At 40.0% G+C, this 20,201-nt stretch overlaps 1 protein-coding gene across 1 annotated transcript; it reads right to left on the reverse strand.

The window, feature by feature from the left end:
• Positions 1-611: 611 nt before the first annotated feature.
• On the reverse strand, positions 612-12,757 carry Smp_196230 (hypothetical protein; the record flags this gene model as incomplete). Its single annotated transcript, XM_018794441.1, has 4 exons — positions 612-677; positions 5,568-5,735; positions 12,530-12,637; positions 12,680-12,757. Coding segments are annotated over 4 exons (420 nt in total), but the record flags the coding sequence as incomplete, so codon positions are not given.
• Between the last annotated feature and the right edge of the window lie 7,444 nt (positions 12,758-20,201).

The following is a 20,201-nucleotide window of genomic DNA, read 5'->3' on the forward strand; positions in this document are numbered from 1 at the left end:
AACCTTATTAAGCTATCTCAAATCTATGAAACATTCTTGAGATGACAACGATGAGTGTGAATCGAATACTACGTCTTAACATATCTTTTCTGAGGTAATGAAGCTTTTTTAACATGATCGTCAATTATACTTTAACCAAAGAGTAATACCATGTGCTTAACATGTGATAATTTCTCACAATGGAATGTTTTTAAATTCCCTTTCATAGTCCCATTACATCTTTTATCTGCGATGAAATCACGTAATAGATTGTAAACATTCAGATGAAAATGAATTCATTATTCGGTATAAATTTAGCTTCTAGACTGAAATAAATTTGTTTTATTTTCGTGCATAGGTTTACTGCCTTACAGCGATGACTGAAAATCCAATGGTGGGGTAGAGGAGAAGAATATGCAACGAGATCATTCATTTTTTATCCGCTTTTACTGAGATCAGTTATCGTGTTTATTTCTATGACAGTTACCCTTGTTATTACCTTATTTATATTCATGTTTCTGATCGAAGAGGAAAAATACAGGTATAACAAACTGTAATGTTACTTTTTAAATTACTGACAAAAATAGTACTGTAGTAAACACTATGTTAAAAAGATGTTAACACAGAAAATGTCATTGTTGTGTTTTGATAAGCTTTAAAAATTCAGCTCTCAGCTTGTCCGCCTGTACAAGAAACTCCTGGAAAATATTTCGAGATAAAGAATGAATCAAGAAGTAAAAAGATCGAAGGGAAAACTACATTGGTTAATATACCTGAAAATAATGCTTGAAAAACAAGTGAACACTAACAATTTTTTTGATCATTTCATATGACTATTACTTTACAAGGCTTATATTTCGAGAACAGATTAAAGCGAGAAATCTTTCGTCAAAAACGAAATAAGATAACGTTTATTCGTCTTTTGGGTAATAGCGTCCATATGTATAAGTACAAAGAATGAACTAAAAATTTATTCGAGAGTATTAGCTTTAACAGTCTGTAAAGTGGATTTGACTAAGGGAATCCATAACAACAGAGTAAATTACCATCAAAACTAATAATCGAACACATAATACTTGAAAATATTTACGAAGATATTGTCACGTATAGAAAATTTACCACCAACCAAGAACTACCTGAATTCTAACAGGCACATAAACTGGCCTCTACAAGGTTGGTCCGACCGTTGCTGCTACCTTGACATGGTGATCGGGTTTGTCTATCGTGATGAACCAATCGAGCTATACTGGCTGGGACAGTCGTTCCTCAAGCTCCTACCATGCCAGGCAGGTCGGTTGAAGAGCGGTAAGACTAAAAGCAGCAAACCCAAGGTCCGAGGGTGAAGTCGTACTGCCGACTGTACAGAAGTGTGATGACAGTAAGGTGTTTCCTTCAGACAACTGGCATAACAACGATGCTGTCTTCCCACAAGGAGGGGTGGGGTTAGAAAAGGTCGACCCTAAAAATACACACCTCGTCTTATCCCACGGATATCCGCCTCTGGCGGTAAGGTATCTTGAAGAATGGAGCTAGCACGTTAAAAACTTCCCATAAAAAGGCTGTGCAAGACCGGCCTCAAGCAGATGTCTCTTGGGCTCCGCGGCCACGCTCCCAGGTCATTAAGACCACTTCTAATCCAATTTCCTTTTCAGGTACCTCTGGAAGAACTAGGAATCGATAACCGCCCTCATAACACCACTCAAGATCACTGTATTCATAATCAATCTCCTTCTTCAATCCCTATTATTCCTCCTATCTCGAATTTCAACACTAAACTTCCTCTTTGGGCTTCTTCCTTAAGTGTCACTATAGCACATGATTGTAGTACGCAAAACACTGTCCAAGGTGTACTAATACCTCGCTCCAAACTACACATTGGAGCCTTCAACGTACACACCCTATGTCGAATTGGCCAGCAGGCCTTCATGGCTAAAACCCTAAAATTTCGTACCATTGATGTATGCTGTGTCCCCGAAACACACATACAGGATCCTAGTGTGGTCATTCACTTGACCTCACCTCGCCAAAACGGAAAGCCGACGAGGTACACCCTCCGTGTATCTGGTGACCTGATGACTAGTTCTCGTGGACTTGCAGGTGTAGGCATAGCACTTAGTATGAGAGTAGAACAAGCACTATTAGAATGGATTCTCGTTAACAGCCGCCTACAGAAAGCTCTCTGAACTTCTTCATAAAGCTAAACGCTCAGACATACTACACGTAGCAGGTGACTTTAATGCCCAAGTAGGTAGTTTCAACCAAACAGAAAGACATTTAGGTGGATATTTCAGTATCCCAGCTCAGCGAACAGATAATGGTGATCGTCTGCTGCAACTGTGCTCAGAAAATCGTTTATTTCTAACAAGTACTAATTACAAACATAAGTAGAGAGACATCGTCTAACATGGCGACCACCTGCACCAAACTAGCGATTGACTCGAATAGACCATATTGCCATCAGTCATCGTTGGAGAGGCTCTGATCATACTTTAATACGAGCACGCATTGGCTTGCGCCTCACTGGGCACAGAAAAACCACACTAAGAAGACCCACTAGAATTGAACTGAGAGACGTGAAAGCCAAAAGCAAGTTCCAGGAACAACTCAGTTCACACCTAGGCAGTTCTGTAAACGAGGCTGATCCAGCTGTTGCTTGGAAAGATTTACGAACAGCTGTGGAAACAGCAGTAACATCTATTAGTAATTTAAACCAAAAAGTTACAGAACGTCAATGCATTTCTTCCAAGCCTGTTACACTGATGGATTCTCGTAAACTCACGATGAAGAGCGAAAGTAAATCAGATATAGGTTGACCAGAAGTCTTAGGAACGACCGTCAGCAGTCGTGGGTAACGAAAGCAAAAGAAATAGAAATGGCAATGGCTGTAGGCAACACCAGACAACTCTTCAGACTAATAAAAGAAACCGGAATTAAGAAGTCAAGTGTAAGCGAAATAATCTCGGAAAAAGACGAAACCCTTATCTGCTCTCAGCCCAGACGTTTAAAACTGTTATATCCCCCGGTGAATTACGAATGGTAACTTTTAGGTCTATTTATGGATCAATGTAATATGCCTATTTCCTATTGTACAATTATTACGTAACTGAACTATTCATATTCGTATTCCTCTTATCATTAGCTTTATTTTGACCTTTGACTTATTATCATACGATTCTTGAGTTATAATCAGTTTATTGATTACTTTGGTTTGTATAAAAACCCAGTATGTTTGTAAATAATGATTCATATTGCCGAGGCTGTTATTTGTGTTCTGCACTCAACTGGCTGGGCTAGGCAGATAGGAAGGACCGAATAGCACCCAAGACTGCTCGTACGATTTCAAGTATCATTTGCGTCCGATCAGTAAAATCCACTCCTCTCTAATTGCACGTTCATATATATTACGAGTCCATACGTTATAACAAAAACGATAAGCGGAACACTTTAAGGAGCAGTTCAGCTAACCTTCAGCTACTGCACAACTACCCACTATTCCCATACAGTCTGAATGGAACATTGAAGTAGGTCCCCCGACCCTACCTGAAGTTCAAAAGGCTATAACTAATCTGAAACGAGGAAGAGCAGCTGGCCCTGATGGATTGGCTCCAAGGGTCTTTAAATATGGTGGTCCAATTTTAGCGATTAGGTTGACTAATACTTTAGCTAAAATCTGGGAGTTCGACGTAATCCTATCTGACTGGTCACAATCACTTATTGTCCCAATATATAAGAAGGGGCCAAAATCATCCTGTGATAACCATAGAGGGATTAGTTTGACTAACATAGCATCTAAAATACTAGCCTCAATAATTATCGGGCTCCTAACTAAAACTAGTGAACTCCAAACACGAGAAAATCAGGCTGGCTTCAGACCTGGTCGTGGCTGTGTCGACCACATATTCACTATTCATCAGGTTTTAGAACACAGGCATGCTTATTGGCGTCAGACAATGATAGTTTTTCTTGACTTAAAGGCAGAATTTGACTCTGTAGACTGAGATGTTCTGTGGCAGTGTCCGTCATTGAAAGGTGTACCTCAGAATTACATAAACCTTGTGAAGGCTCTTTACTTGAACACTACCAGTCGAGTGGGAGCTTATGGCGAACTCTCATCTGATTTTACAACCTCAAGTGGTGTCCGGCAAGACTGTCCACTATCTCCATTTTTGTTCAACTTCATTATAGACCTACTGCTGGAAATAACACTCTCTTCGACTGAATTTTCAGGAATTGATCTCCTACCAGGAGATCCACTTATCGACTTAAAGTACGCAGATGACATAGTCCTGTTTGGTGAAGAGTGTTTTGGTAGCACTGAGTAACAAGGCAAGGATATTCGGAATGCGTTCCTCCTCCTCTAAATGCAAATTATTGCTTCAGGATTGATCTGCATCAAAAACTGGAACTAAGGATAGGGAGTGAAGTAGTCGAACGCGTCGACAACTTCACTTATCTTGGAAGTCTGATCAGCCTTAATTCGTTGGTGTCTGACGAAGTGTGTATACGGATTCAAAAGGTTCATTTGACTTTTGTCAACTTACGTCACCTATGGCGAAGGCGAGATATCCGTCTACCAATTAAGGGACGAGTATACTACGCAGAAGCTCGCTCTGTTCTAGTTTACGGCTGCGAAACGTGGCCATTAAGAGTAGAAAATACTCGCAAGTTACTAGCATTCGATCACAGATGTCTTAGAAATATTACTCGCATCTGCTGGGATCACCGGGTAAGTAATAGTGAGGTTAGACGCAGAGTATCAGGAAATGATGGTAAATCAGTTGATGAGGTTGTGAGATGGTTGGGCCACGTGTTACGTATGCCTGAACACTAATTACCACGACGCGCTATGCTGACTAGTGTAGGGGATGAATGGAAGAAAGTTAGGGGCGGCCAAACTAAAACGTGGTATCAATCATTGAAGTCACTAACCTTTAGTCTGAGCCATGTTGGTAGATGCAGAGTACTTGGTTGGGGTCCGCGCGAATATTGTAACCAATGGTTGGAGACTCTGTGTGACATGGCTCAGAACCGATCACGATGGCGTAGGTGCATACACTTTTTGCCTTCCTGTACTATATCTTTATATACAACCTTTCTTTTATATATAACCACCATTAAATTAACTACTTCTATGAATGTGGTGTTCATCTTGTTGTGCTAATGAGGTATGGCAACTTGGACCGATGCATATATATGCCTGGTCCAACGTTGTAGCTGACTGACTGATATGAATTTCGAATATTCATTTGTAAGATGCTGTTTTGAAACTAATGAAGTATAACTAGTGGGTACCAATTTGTGCTTCTACTGAAATATAATTTAATGTGAACATTAGGTCTGCACTGCCTTTTGTTGGTACGAAAGGTAACGTGCATAGATATCTCAATGTTTTCATTGATAAAGAACTGAGGATTTTCAAAGTTTAAAGTAAGAGAAGCAACGTTTACACAAGCTGGGTTAATGATACTACATGAGTGACATTGACCATAACAACAACAAAGCATTTACTGTTTGAAATCATGGTTTAAAAAGGTATCAGGCTAAGCATAAACCGCTTCGATGAAGATAAACATTACTTTAAAACCTACTTGTATTGTGTCCACTAGCCTTTTTCGACAAGCGCGTTCATTTTCGCAGTTGTATGGCAACCGTACAGAATCCAGAAGCTCAAGAGTACGCATGCACTGCTCCATTATGTCAATTGTAGACTTTACGTGTGCAGTTACCTCTAAACTGTCAGAATCACTTTGAGACAACTAAATGTAAAAAGTAAACCAAAAATGCATGTAGATTGTAACTTGAAATCTTTAACAAAACAAATAGTGACACATAGAATCTGTGAAGATACAAATAACTAACCAAAATAACAACCTACAAACAGTTCGTATATGCGGAGATTAACTCCGCCTGTGTGGTGTGGTCTACTTATGTCCATATAAGTAGTATATGGTGTTGGTCAGACATAGAATGTATTTTGGCAGAAGACCGATGAGGAAAGAACTGAAACGAAGAGCAATCGGTAGGAAAATGCACGAACAATGGAATTAGAGAAGAAACAGTGAAGATTGAGACTATTGGTTGTTAATTTGCAAATTAACTGTCCATTGTATGGTTTTCAGAATTTACTGAGTCTGTAATTTTTGCCTAAATACATCCGATTGTCCCCAGTCGTGTTCTGTTCACTACACCTGTAGCTCATCTAGGGCTACTGCCGGTTCCAAACCCGGGTAAAGGAAGGGGGGTTGGGCGTGGAGTGGGCAATCCCATCCCGCATAAAAAACCTTGCTAAAAAAATAATCAGAATAAACAAATTAAACTATTTAAACTGTCCTCCCAGTTGAAGGAAGAACTATGACTCTTCACGATGAAAGCCGAGATTCCTAGGAAGTGATGAGGCCAACGCTCTTTCTAACAACCAGATCAACAATTAATATAGGTGCATGGAACGTCCGGACAATGTGGAAGACCGGAAATACCAGCCAAATAGCTCCGGAAATGAGGAGATACAGCTCGGTGGTGCTCGGGATATGTGAAACCCGTTTGACTCAAGCTGGACAAATGTTAGATATAAGAGAAATGCTGCTGTATTTCGGATACAAAGAGGAAAATGCTCTGCACACTCAGGGAGTGGCTCTGATGCTTTCTAAAGAAGCACGCAATGTACTTACGGGGTGGGAATCTCATGGACCCAGAATCAGCAAAGTATCATTCAAAACAAAGGAGGGAATCACAATGAATGTTATCCAATGTTATACACCCACCAATGATAGCAACGACGACAATGAAGATCAGTTCTATGGGAGGCTGCAATCAATCGTAGCTAAGTACCCAAGAAAGGATCTCACCATCCTGATGGGAGACCTAAAGGCAAAAGTTGGAGTGGACAACACGGGATATGAAGATATAATGGACGACATGGATTAGGAGAGAGAAATGAAAATGAGGAGAGATTAGCAAATCTATGTGCATTCAACAAATTGGTTATAGGCGGCACAATATTCCCCCACAAACGCATACACAAAGCTACGTGGGTCTCACCGGATCACACCACGGAGAACCAGATAGACATTTTTATCAATAAAAAATTCAGAAAGACAATGGAAGAAGTGAGAACCAGGAGAGGAGCTGACATAGCTCCATATCACCAATCGCCTGTGGCCAAAATGAAACTAAAGCTAAAGAAGCATAGGACAACTGGGTAAACAGAATTACAAAGGTTCAATACAGTCTTCCCTCGAGAAACTAATAAACTCAGTGAATTCAAAGTAGCTCTCAAAAAAATGTTCCAAACCTTACAAGATCTACTCGAAGACAAAACTACTATGAAGGACAATTAGGAAGAGATCAAAAAAACACTAACTTCAATGTATCAGGAGGTTATGGGCCGCAACAAGCATTGTCACAAGGAATGGATCTCTATCGAAACCCTGGACAAGATTCAAGACAGGTAAAACAAGAAGACAGCAATCAACAGTCGAACAAGAGCAGAGAAATTCAAGGCACAAGCTGAATACACAGACGTAAACAAGTAAGTGAAGGGGAGCATTAAAGTTGACAAACAATTGTCTACACAAGATACTGGATGTCCATTGACCGGATACCATCAGCAACAGCCTATTTTGGGAGAGAACAAATGAGCCTCCAACTGAGGAAGAAATTGGGAAAAGACGTCGGAAGTGGATAGGACATACATTGAGGAAATCATCAAACTGCATCACGAGGCAAGCAGTAACTTGGAATTCTGAAGGGAAACAAAAAAGAGGATGGCGAAAGAACACACTGTGTCGGGCATTGGAAGCAAATATGAAAAGGATTAATAGCAACTGGAAAGGATTGTCCAGGATGAATTCGAATGAAGAATGCTGGTCATCAGCCTATGATTCTTCATCAGTAGTAACAGGTCCACCGATTACGAATACTGAAGCAGTCTTTCTGAAACCACGTACGCCGTTCAAGCTGGCTTCCTTCAACGTTCGCACACTAATGCAGATCGGACAACAGATGGGGCTGGCTATGTCTTTAGAAAGTCTTAATGTTGATGTTTGCTGTCTATCCGAGACCCGTATTCAAGACTCTAGTGAAGTACTACAAATTCGCTCTCCATCTGTCGCTTCGAAAAGCTTGTTTCACGTGCGCTTATCCGGGGACTCTGTGGCATCTTCGTCCGGTCTTGCTGGCGTTGGTGTTGCACTAACCGCTAGGGCTGAGGCAGCACTAATCGATTGGATCCCCTATTAACAGTCGGTTATGTGCTGTTAGATTAGAAAGTTCCATCAAAGTGAGAAGAAACCGGCGTGAGAAACGGTGTCTTTTCGTCATCTCCGCCTATGCCCCGACAGATTGCAGCCCGGATGCAATCAAGGATGAGTTTTACCACCAGTTAACAGTTCTTCTCCAGAAAGCGCGTTCGACAGATATTGTAGTATTAGCCGGAGACTTGAATGCTCAGGTCGGGCGTCTAGGCACAGAAGAGAGTCGTTTAGGTGGCCGATGGGGACTTGTTGGTCGCAGGACAGATAACGGGGACCGTTTGCTGCAACTGTGCACAGACCACAACCTGTTTCTGGCTAGCACTAACTTCCGGAACAGTCATCGCCGATGCACTACCTGGCGTCCTCCCTCTGCATCTCAAGCCTGGACTCAGACTGATCACATCGCGATCAGCTACCGCTGGCGTGGCTGTGTACAAGACTGCCGCTCCTTTTGGAGTACCTATCTGGAGTCTGATCATGCCCTGGTCTGCGCCAATCTCACCTTACTTTTCAGTGGCCGAAGGATTGACCACCACCAACGGATCGATGTTAGTAAACTGGCTGCAACTTCTGTTGCAAGTAAGTATCGAGCGGAGCTAGCTTCTAGGCTAGCTACCATCCCACCGAAAAGTATAGATGAGTATTGGTTGCATCTTCACGACGCCATGAAAATGGCGAGTAAAGTCGCTTGCGGCTTCGCCAAACGTCCCGCTTATAAGCACTGGGTTTCTTCTGGCTCCTTACAACTGATCGAAGCCCGTTGGTCTACTCCGGGTGACCGTGAGTTTGACCACAAACGAAGGCTGTTACGTAGTGAAATTGGGCAAAGCTTGCGTAAGGACCGAGAAGCCTGGTGGTCGGAGCGTGCTAATGAGATGGAAGAAGCAGCTGCATCTGGTAACTGCCGGAAGCTCTTCCAACTCATCCGAGCCACTGGCAGCAAGAAGTCTGGTGTGAGTGAAACAATCTACGAGGATGACGGGATGCCAATCACTAACATCTCTCGACGTCTTGGACGATGGGCGGAATTTCTCGAAGGGCAGTTCAACTGGCCTGCTGCTCCGGCAACATAAACCAGTTTGTCCTGCCCCCCATGGCCGGTGATGACTGATCCACCAAACGGGGCGGAAGTCCTCAAGGAACTCCAACTCTTGAAACGTTACAAATCACCGGGCCCAGATGACTTACCTCCGGCTCTTTTTAAAGATGGTGGTGACTTTCTGGCTAAGGAACTGACGGTGTTGTTTGCAAAGGTTTGGGAGCAAGAAAGTGTTCCAACATCATGGAATGAGTCAATAGTCGTCTCTATCTTTAAAAAGGGTTCACGTTGTTCCTGTAACAACTACCGGGAGATAAGTCTACTTCCGATTGCGTCCAAACTATTGGCTTCTGTCATTCTTCGTAGGTTGTTTAAAACCCGAGAACGATCGACTCGCGAGGAGCAGGCTGGTTTTCGTTCTGGTCGAGGATGCATTGATCACATCTTCACCCTCCGCCAAATGTTAGAACACCGTCATACTTATCGCAGGCCAACAATCGTAGTGTTTCTTGATATCAGGGCGGCCTTCGATTCGTTGGACAGGACTGTTCTCTGGGATTGTCTATTGAAGAAGGGTGTGCCTGAGAAGTTCATTAACATCTTAAAGGCCCTGTATACGAACACCTCAGGCAGAGTGAGGGCATACAACCACCTCTATCCCTTGTTCCATTCAAGCAGTGGGGTTAGGCAGGGTTGCCCGATCTCACCATTCCTCTTCAACTTTGCCATCGACGACATCCTGGAAACAGCTCTGATGAATGTAAGTAATAACGGTGTGGATATGTTGCCTGGAGAACGACTTCTTGACCTCGAGTATGCGGATGATATTGTCTTACTGTGCGATAATGCCCAAGGCATGCAATCCGCACTTAATCAGTTGGCAATCAGTGTCCGCAGGTACGGTATGTGCTTTGCACCCTCCAAGTGCAAGGTACTCCTACAAGACTGGCAGGATTCTCATCCTGTACTCACCCTGGATGGTGATCAGATTGAAGTAGTTGAGAAGTTCGTGTATCTAGGTAGCTACATAGGGGCTGGTGGGGGCGTGAGTGATGAGATCGATGCACGTATAATGAAAGCCAGAGCGGCTTATGCCAATCTGGGACATCTTTGACGCCTTCGTGATGTTAGTCTGGCTGTAAAAGGTCGGATCTACAACGCGTCGGTGAGAGCAGTTTTGCTCTATGCTTGTGAAACCTGGCCTCTCCGAGTTGAGGATGTTAGACGTCTCTATGTGTTCGATCATCGTTGTCTCCGAAGGATTGCTGACATTCAGTGGCAACACCATGTTAGTAATGCAGAGGTTCGGCATCGTGTGTTCAGGTGCAGAGACGATAATCCAATTGGTGTCACCATCTTGAAACACCGACTTCGGTGGCTTGGACATGTTCTACGAATGTCGTCCCAGAGACTTCCACGTCGTGCATTATTTGCCGACTCTGGGACTGGTTGGAAAAAGCGGAGAGGAGGTCAGTGTATGACATGGTGTCGTGGCATGAAAGAAAGCTGCAAAGGGCTAGCTTCTGTTGGTCCTTCACGACTCCCTGGCTGGGGTCCGAGAGATGGTGCAACACAGTGGCTAGAGACGTTATCAGATATGGCACAGAATAGAAGCCAGTGGCGAACCTGCTGTAACCTTCTTTTACTTTCTACATAAAGAGTGGTTTTAACTTTCTTAACTGAAAGAGTCTTCTGGTTGTACATTTCAATCCGCCTTATATTATCATCCCTTCTCTTCCTACTTTCATTATTTTGTGTGGCGCATATGTATCTGGTGCCCTTTTGTACCAATATATATGTGTTTAAATAAATAATAAATAAATAGTGGTAACAGGAGTATGTATGTGCAGAGATTAGTTGAATGCAAATAAAAACGGGTTTTGCCAACCCTGAAAATGAATGGGTAGTTTAAACTGATGGTAACATCAGGTCGTGTTCGGATAATCCGAAGTCCTATATTGGCTAGCGACTGAATTCTATACCAAAACAGTGAGCGACCGAAAAAGCGAAAGTCAATCGGATATTAGTACATCATTTTGATCAGGTTAATATTGTAGTTCATTGGTCTGAATACTCAACTATCGACTAAGTTAATTTGTAATAATCCTTCGCCTAGAATGATTTGTTAAAACTAACAAAATAAACTCTTCAACAACAAATACGGATCATCATCAACTGCGTAACATCTGTGAAATTGTTGTACGGCATTGTCATTGTGTTTTATTATGGCTATATATTTATTTGGAAGTAATATGGAAATAATATATATCAGACTATCTCGCTCACTTTGGTGTCGATGTCGCAGGAGCATAGTCTTAAAATTGCCCAAACATATGTTTACCGGTCTTAATGAAAAACTGACCGATTGAGAATTTCATTTTTCACCATATATTATTGAGTAAAAACTATCTCCAGAAGGATGAATAAAAACGCCAAAGTAGGCAAGCCTCTGCAATGCAAAAGTGATGTTTAGAATTTTCAGGTATTGGTCAATTTGCTTTACTTTGTAGGATGAAATTGTCTGTACAAATCCGACTCCAGGCTTATGTTAGATGTTGACCATGAACAGTTTCTGAGAAAAGGACTTCAGAATACGAACCTGTAAGTTCGTATGATTGAGAACTATAGTTCCTAATCATAATTCCCTAAGCAATACTTAAAGTCGCAAATAATTTGGCGTAACACCGGCTTGTATGGAATGAAAATTAATTTTATCAATTGGCAATTTGAATATAAACCAAATGAGGTTTATGAGCCAGAACTCGATAAGGTCAAAAGTGAGGATATTAAAAGTGTAGTTTACCTAATCGAACGGTTCACTTTTTAAACAAACCAACAATCCTACTTCATAAATACTTGAACTCTTCCCCCATCACTTTAATAATTGGGGTTGAAAAGTTGCTGACATAATCCCTAGAAAATGTTAACAATGGTTTATTCTGTAAATATAAGTGAGGAATATATTCCAATGATAATTAAGAGCTGGAGATAGTAACGATCGGCTATCGATGCAACTGAGTGAAAAGATAAGGTAGCGATGAACCGTGGTACGTAATACGTAAGCAGAATGCAAGCACCGAAATTATCCTCAAACGTAGAAATAATAATAGTTATCCGATTAATTGTTTGCTCGTACTTAGAAAACTATTGTATTTTAGAAAATGAATTCAAGGGGTGAACATAATGCATTTATACATCACTCAGGGAAATATTTAGGATCAACCAAACGTGACTTGTAAACTTTTTTAGTTGAACTTACAATAGTATCTAGCTTGTCTGTGAGGTCTTTTAGTTGCAAGTCGACTGTATCAGATGTGTCTTTTGCCTTGACAAGTTTTACGGCCTCATCCGGATTGAGTTTTTCAACCTTCGGTAGAACAGATTAATTAGACGATTTTTACTGACTTACTGAACCAAGAATCATAACTTTAGACCCAGGAGTGAGACCCGATGAAGAAATTAGTGCATCAGGATCTGTAAGAGATCTTCCTACAATATATCAAGTAGGTATGGATCTGGGATACCTTTGTATATTATTCTTTGTTTATCAAATGGGATGTGTAAAACAGAGTCCACTGACTTCATTAAGTCCAGTAGTGTCGCGTCGCTACTCAATGGTAAAGGAACCACATAATTTTGACCCCCTAATTGTAATAAATAAAATTAAAAACTTCTTACCAAAAACTACATTGATGCTACGACCTGGGTCTGACATAATAGGTTTATGCTAAACTTAGTAATCACATTTGATAGTGCGACAGCACTACTATTCAAACGCACCGCAACCTCCACTCACAATTCCAATACTAGAGATAGATGAATAAATATATCACACTGTTTGATACGGTTAACACTGATGTATATAACCAGCTTTTCCCGAAAGATATAAGAAGATAACATTTTCGTCTTTTGGTAGACATTATCAGTGGTTTATGGTTAGGTATGGAAAAAGTATATCCTGGAGTACATTATTTGGTCTTAGTTTCTAGTTTTATGAAAAGATATATCAGCACAGAAATAACCGTTTGGCAGAGAAAATCCAATAAAATCTTACCCTATAACCTTCAGTGAGATAAGGGACACTATTTAGCACGTTTCAACTTCACTCCCTAAGGATAACGGAACCTCCCCATTTCTGTTTATATTTTTACCCCTCAATTTTGATTTGCACCTGTAATATTAGTTTGCTACTTAAAAATGATGTTGCGAATGTTCTTTGACGTCACAAAATGCCGAAAGTAAAATAATTGTTTGATTGGTGACATAACACAGAGATCTGGCTGAGTCATCCAATATAATCAGGATGAACGTATAACTAGCAGTTTCAACTTATATACACTAGAAGACCTGGCATTCACTTCAAGCATTATGGGAAACGCAATAAAGCCGTAAAAACCGTTGCTCTGAAGTGTTTATGATTGAATACCATCCTATTTAATTACATACGGAGGTCCTGACATTCCTATCCTGCCTACTAAAATATTTAATCTGTCCTTTGATTCAGACGTTTTCCCTTGTCGATGAAAACTACCTACATTATCCCTTACTTTAAAAAAAGGATCCAAAATGGATATAGACAATTATCACCCGAATAAACGAACTTCCATTTTGTATAAAACTATGGAGAAGATTATTAGGATGGCAATTATCCGCATTAGCAGCAGCTGATTATATCCTCACAACATGGATTTATTTCCAAAAAGTCATGCGTAACCTATCACCTGGAATACTTTGATCATATAATGACCGATAGAGATGAAGGAAAGCTAGTTGTCACTCTCTACTTTGACTTTCTTAAGGCGTTTGATAGAGTGCAACACCCTTCTCTCCTACTTTCGGTATAGTAGTGTAGCTGTAAATAACTCCCCAAAACCATTACCTTTGTAAGTGTTAGCTTGTTCGTTACACCGTTCCCGTCTAACTCGAGTAGGCCTCCAATCATTCGACATAGATCGTAAACGTTGATGGTCTACAGTAGGTAAAATGCATAATTAGATCTCATTCTTCGTAAAAGATAGAACTAAGGTAGTGAAAATGGGGTAACACTTCCTTGGCCCTCGGAACATTACTAGTGGTGTCCTCCAAGGCTCAATCGTTGGATCCCCACTGTTCATCACGTATGTCAACGACATATGCAATTGCTATACACCTGAAGAAAAACTTTTTATTTGTTGATGACCTTAAAGTTGTATATGCATTACACCTACATCTTAGTTTAAATGTCAGATGTATAATACAAAAAGATCTGTATAAACCGCGAGACTGGTGCGATGAACGGCTCCTCTCGATTAATAACGGGAAATCTGGGTTCATGTAATTCGGCACGTTTAACCTGCAGATAAGCTTGCAGGTGAACAAGTTGGAATCTAGACGACTAAGTAGCGTCTGCGATTTCACAGTAAAATATTCTAAGTTTTTCATTTGCCGAAAAGGCTTTATCCTAAGTCTCTAAAGCCTGTAGATATATTTAGTTTATTAACCGTAATTTCCATTTGAAAGAACCCACCGAACAGGTAAGTGGTGAAGCTTGGTCATAATCTTTGTACAGCGTTTCCCATTAGTCTGTTCATTTGAATAAACACGCTATGTAATAAGATTTTACCCGTCAACTTAGGTTACCAAGGAAGTAGGATAATCTGGTCGACAGGTCTAGGGCGGTCATTTAGACAGTTATGAGATTATATGACCTTGATATAAGATTTTGAAGGATAAGCAGTTACAGATCTGGATAACTTTAATGGGTTAGGTACATTGGTCGAACAATATAAGTACGTGCATAATACTAATTACAGTCTAGCGTCGACAGAACTGAATAAAGGTTTTGATTTTTCATAAAATAACGAGGTCCTTGAAAACTACCAATTTTTATTCGGTTTGGATTTTGATTTCGCAGACCACTTCAGACATTTGTAATTCATAAGTTTTAACGTCAGATTTCAGCTGATCAATATCGTGTGCAAATATTTATATTCGACGGGCTTCCCAAAATTTTTGCGAATGTTCTCTGGTGAGAGTTGATTTTTCGTTCCGTTAGGTTGTTTCTATTGGTAATGATGTAAAATAACTTTCATCATTTTGTGTTTTGATATTAACTTCAAACTTTTTCGTGACTGTCGAACTATTAACCGTGTAGATTGTGGTGTTTGTATGAACTAACGATTCCTTTGTACTTGATTGGCCACCGGATATCGAATTCTAAATACAATATGTTCGTTTGTACTCACCTTATTTTATCTGGCTTAAATTGCACTGTTTTGGGAATTTCTAGTTAATATAATAATTCGAGTACTTTTAATCATTGTATAGGTCATTGGCACAATGTCAGACAGGGTGACCCGATTGTAGGCTTTTTTCGATAGTCTTGCAAGCACGTGTGTACTTGTCTGTGGATGTTCCTCCGTGTTCATGTTTTATGTGACGATAACTCATCTTCCACTAAATGTCTGGTCAGTATTTTTGATGTTTTTATCCCTATGTATTCACTGCATGTTCTTGTTCATATAAGATTAGCATTATTACGTCTGCCAATTGTTTTAGGTTTCAAGTCCTTTTCTAAATGTTATTAGGTTTCTAACTGACTACTTTAACTTCGCTTTACTCAGTGACTAGAATTTGATGATCCTCGTATTGATGACAGTATTCTTTGTTGCTATTGTTTGGTTGACCGATTTGGATTAACCCTAGGGGAGAGATTTAACGATCGAGTTCGACTTTCGATTAGAAATGTCACACGTTCATTCATTTCATGACTATGAGAGTACAATATCTGAATTTCTTATTTTAAACGAAGAGCTGTGCTACACGGGACGTCGGAAGGTAGCCTGTAGGCTAAAAAAACGTAAATAGAGTGGTTTTCACATACGTCTTGTTTGTTTTACGTACAATGCAATGAGTTATTAGTGTTACGGGAGAACTGAAGACATTTGGCCGATTAAAACCTTTTACTGTACACCAATTTTACTGTGTTTTTGGATGTGTTTGTTTTACTTAACCTTTGGACTTGTTTGTTTATATCATTCTTTTCGGACATCTTGGTTTCTTTTGTCATTGGTTTGGTATTTGGGAGTTTTTGCTCCGGGAACCTACAAAATTGAAGGTTTGTTTTGTAGTTGTTATAATTATTGTTGTTAGAACGACTTTGGTCGATTATTTGTGAATTGCGAATAAACTTGGTATCTTATTTGGAGTTTTGGTTCTCTTGCCTACTTGGGTTCGTAATTTGCGAATATCGACGGCCAGTACTTCAATAGTTGGAGCGGGCAAAAACTCATAATTGGACGTAACAATTAGGACAAATTTACATATTTTGTCTTATAAAACAATTATACGAAACCAAGTCAACTATTACGTCCATACTTCACCAATGTATGCAACCTTTGTGGGTGTTCTGTCTACTAAGTTGAACGGGAAAAATTTGGCCCTCAGCCTACGGTGAAGTCCCACTTCATGGCTAATATATAATCCGGCTTATCCTGTTGGGATAATCAGGTTAATCGATCAAGCTGCTGATTAGCTAGGATAAATAATCTTACTAATGGAGTTGGTTACGAGAAAGTCTAGAAAACTAGTGGAGACAGTACTTTCTGCACCCATCCACAGCCTCAATCTATTGGTCTGCATTGGGTACCTTACGGTCGAGACGAATTAAGCCGAACACTACCTTACTTTTCATAGCTCGATACAATAAAGTGATAGCAAATTGTGGTGCCTTAAAATCTGTCAAAAATATTAATTACAACCTTCGGAATTAGGATTTTTTACTGAAGAAACCGAGGACAGTGTGGAAATTGGAGCCAACTTTCTTTATCACATGCTATGAAAGTTTCTGAAATAGGTCACCAGTAAACATCTGGTCACGTCAGACGCCTAACCGATTTGAATCTTCCCTACGCTGCTTTACGGACCAGCTGGGGTTTCCTAAATGTACGATAGAGCTTACCTAAACCAAGCTATTTTTAACGATAAGCCAGCAAACATCTAGCCATGTGAATAAGTAACCAATTAGCACCTTATGACCATGTCACTAACCACAAATGCTTCCTGCCTAAATAGCCTCTCTGCTTCACACTCTAAACATCTCAGTCCCAACCTCGTGCCTTATTCTTTTTTTCGTTGTATACCTCGCATTCCTTTTCCATAAGTGTTAAGTAAACATTTCTCCTGGGTTTTTTTTCTCTACAACCTGCTGCTTAACTATTGATGGTTCTGCACATATTGGGCCTTAGAAATACCTTAGACTGTGACTTAGTAAGGCTTAATACAACTTAATACAACACTCAGAAACCATCCATAAGAATAAGTATAGACCATAACACTGGTCTACACAGAGTAGAACGAATTATTTTCTAATAGAATTATGAAGGATAAATCCTTTCAGAAACATCTACGCATACAAGGCACATCTTTTGCCGTATGATGACAAGTCCAAGGTGCATACGATTGTAGTTGGTGTCGAGTCGCGGTTGACTATGATCACCACTACAGGAAAACTTCGTGTGCCAGTCACTAGGTTAGACCCATCCAAATGCCAAATATCAGAAGGACAGATAATTCATTAACCCCATGAGTGCTGTTCAACGATGACCGATCGTAAGAAGTTCAAAATATCCTCATTTATCGTAAGTTCCTTCTGGTTCGTGTTCTACTAGTTTTAAAATATTTTTTATTATTACTAGCATTCAAATATTGTTTTCCTACTTATAATTTTACTCACAAATTTTGCAGCCTTAAATCCCTCTTTCATATTATCTGATCAGTTGTCTATCCTTATCATTTCTAAACAACATATAATCTGATCAGTGTCTTATAACTTATACTATTAGTTAACTCCACTGCAGTGTGATATACTGGCTGGATATCTAACCCACAATACAAACTCCTTAGTTTTGTGATTTGCCTGAAACGTGTAACTAGTAGAGACAGTGTATTCCACTAAGATGTGTAACAAAGAGGTAAGATTAATGCAATATTCATATATACCACAAACGGAAGAGAGCCTAACATCACGAAAGGAAAGACGGAGACATTACTGACAAGCAAACATAATGGTGGGGGATAATTTTATTCTACCGACATCTGTAGGGCGGCCTATCTTGTCAAATTACGACACTGGTGAGACTATGATTTACGGGATAATCAATCAGATATAAGATGATGTGTCTCATATTTTGGCACTAAATTCATTCATCTATTCGGTTAAGTGGAGTTTTGGTGTCATAACTGATGTCAGTTCTTGATGAAAACCTTAAACCTAATTTCTAACCTTATCATAAACTGTGAATCATAATTCTAACTCCTCATGCTGGTTTTTAACCCTGATTGGCACCTGGTTGTCAGGTGGACACTCTCAAGGTCACTCTAGCGTCGCTCAAAGGTCGTCCAGAAATTATAGTTTCACTACTCATGTTTGTAGCGTTGAAATGTTTTCATTTCCACTGAAAACTCCTATTGCAAGCAAAGTGGGCAACTGCGGTGAAACGAAGTCCCCACAAAATCTATTATTATAAAAAAGGGCGGTAATAGCTTTGACGAAAAAAAGAGCCGTTTGTGTGTCCGAATACTGTTCGTTCCTCACTATATTTTAAAACTGCGCATGATACTAAACGTTCACCTTTTCTGAATCGATTCCATTTGCGCAATCCTTTACTCATTTAACTACATATTTAGGCTCGTTTTCTTTAAACTGATGAAGTGTATTTGTTTAGGAATTGATCTTATAAAAAACGAATCTGAGTAGTCATACCTTATTCGACCACAAATAACTAAACTTCACTATCCATAAACACTGTTCATCCCGCTCCTCGCTCTTCAACTTTTTTTTCTCCTTTTCAGCACTCTCGTGGTATACCTCCGAAAACGCATGTGGAACATATGACTTCGTCCTATGACATCATCAATACCCTCGGAATATATCTGGGGTCACTCTCAAGAAGTACAAAATAATACGTTAACGTTGACGTCTTCGAATGACTGTTATGTACTTTAATTCCACTCATTCTCGATCACGAATCTCTTGTCACGACGCAAACCCTACAGAGCGCCCCAACTTATATTGAACATTAGAGTCCGAATAACATTAATACTCTTATGCATGAAAACGTGTCCTCCGCTTATAAAACCAATATGCCTTATGACATATCAACCTGAGTGGGTAACCTAATAAGGTAAGACCCGCGGGATTCAAACAATTTGATCTTGCCTGTAAACCGACATGCCTCGTGTGACATAATGTTATCCAGGAATGTATATATTATATGAATGTGTAATCTAACATACTTCACCTGTAACTAACATACTTTCTCATGTTAATATATTGTCGTAAGAATCCATAAAGTATATCTTATGTTAAACGTTGGTTCGGAGGTTGCATTACTGTGATATTTGTCGCAGTAGAAGTATCTTTCGTGCCTATAGGTAACCCTCGTGCTATTGATAGAAGAAACCAGAGAAGTAGTGAATAGGTCTTTATTTCGATCTTCGCGCAGTCACAGTGGAGCGTGGGATTATCTGTTCAGACAAACAAAGGCTCTGTGGTGTTTAAATAAATCAATGACTTCTTCGTATGGATGACTGTTGTAATTTTGAATTCCAAATACAATACATTCGTTCGGGCTCATCTAATACTTCTTGATTACATTGCGTTATTCCGGGGATTACTAGTTTATACTACAATTCAAATACTTCTAATTATCATATTGGCGTCGCGATTGAGCCTGTAATGGAACGGTTGGATATAAATTCAGGTTTTAATGCTTTTGAGGAGTACATGGAGAGGTTCGAAATCTGGGCTATGACCAAGGAAGACGATGAGGATTTTAATATTGTGGCCCATTTCCTTACATTCATCGGGAAAGAAGCATCCAGCCTTATAAAGACTTTGGCACTTCCAGACAAACCGATTTCACTCCCCTATGCAACTCTCAAAAGCATTA

This window comes from Schistosoma mansoni, chromosome 1 (assembly GCF_000237925.1).
Source record: "Schistosoma mansoni strain Puerto Rico chromosome 1, complete genome".
NCBI classification, from domain to species: Eukaryota; Metazoa; Platyhelminthes; class Trematoda; order Strigeidida; family Schistosomatidae; genus Schistosoma; species Schistosoma mansoni.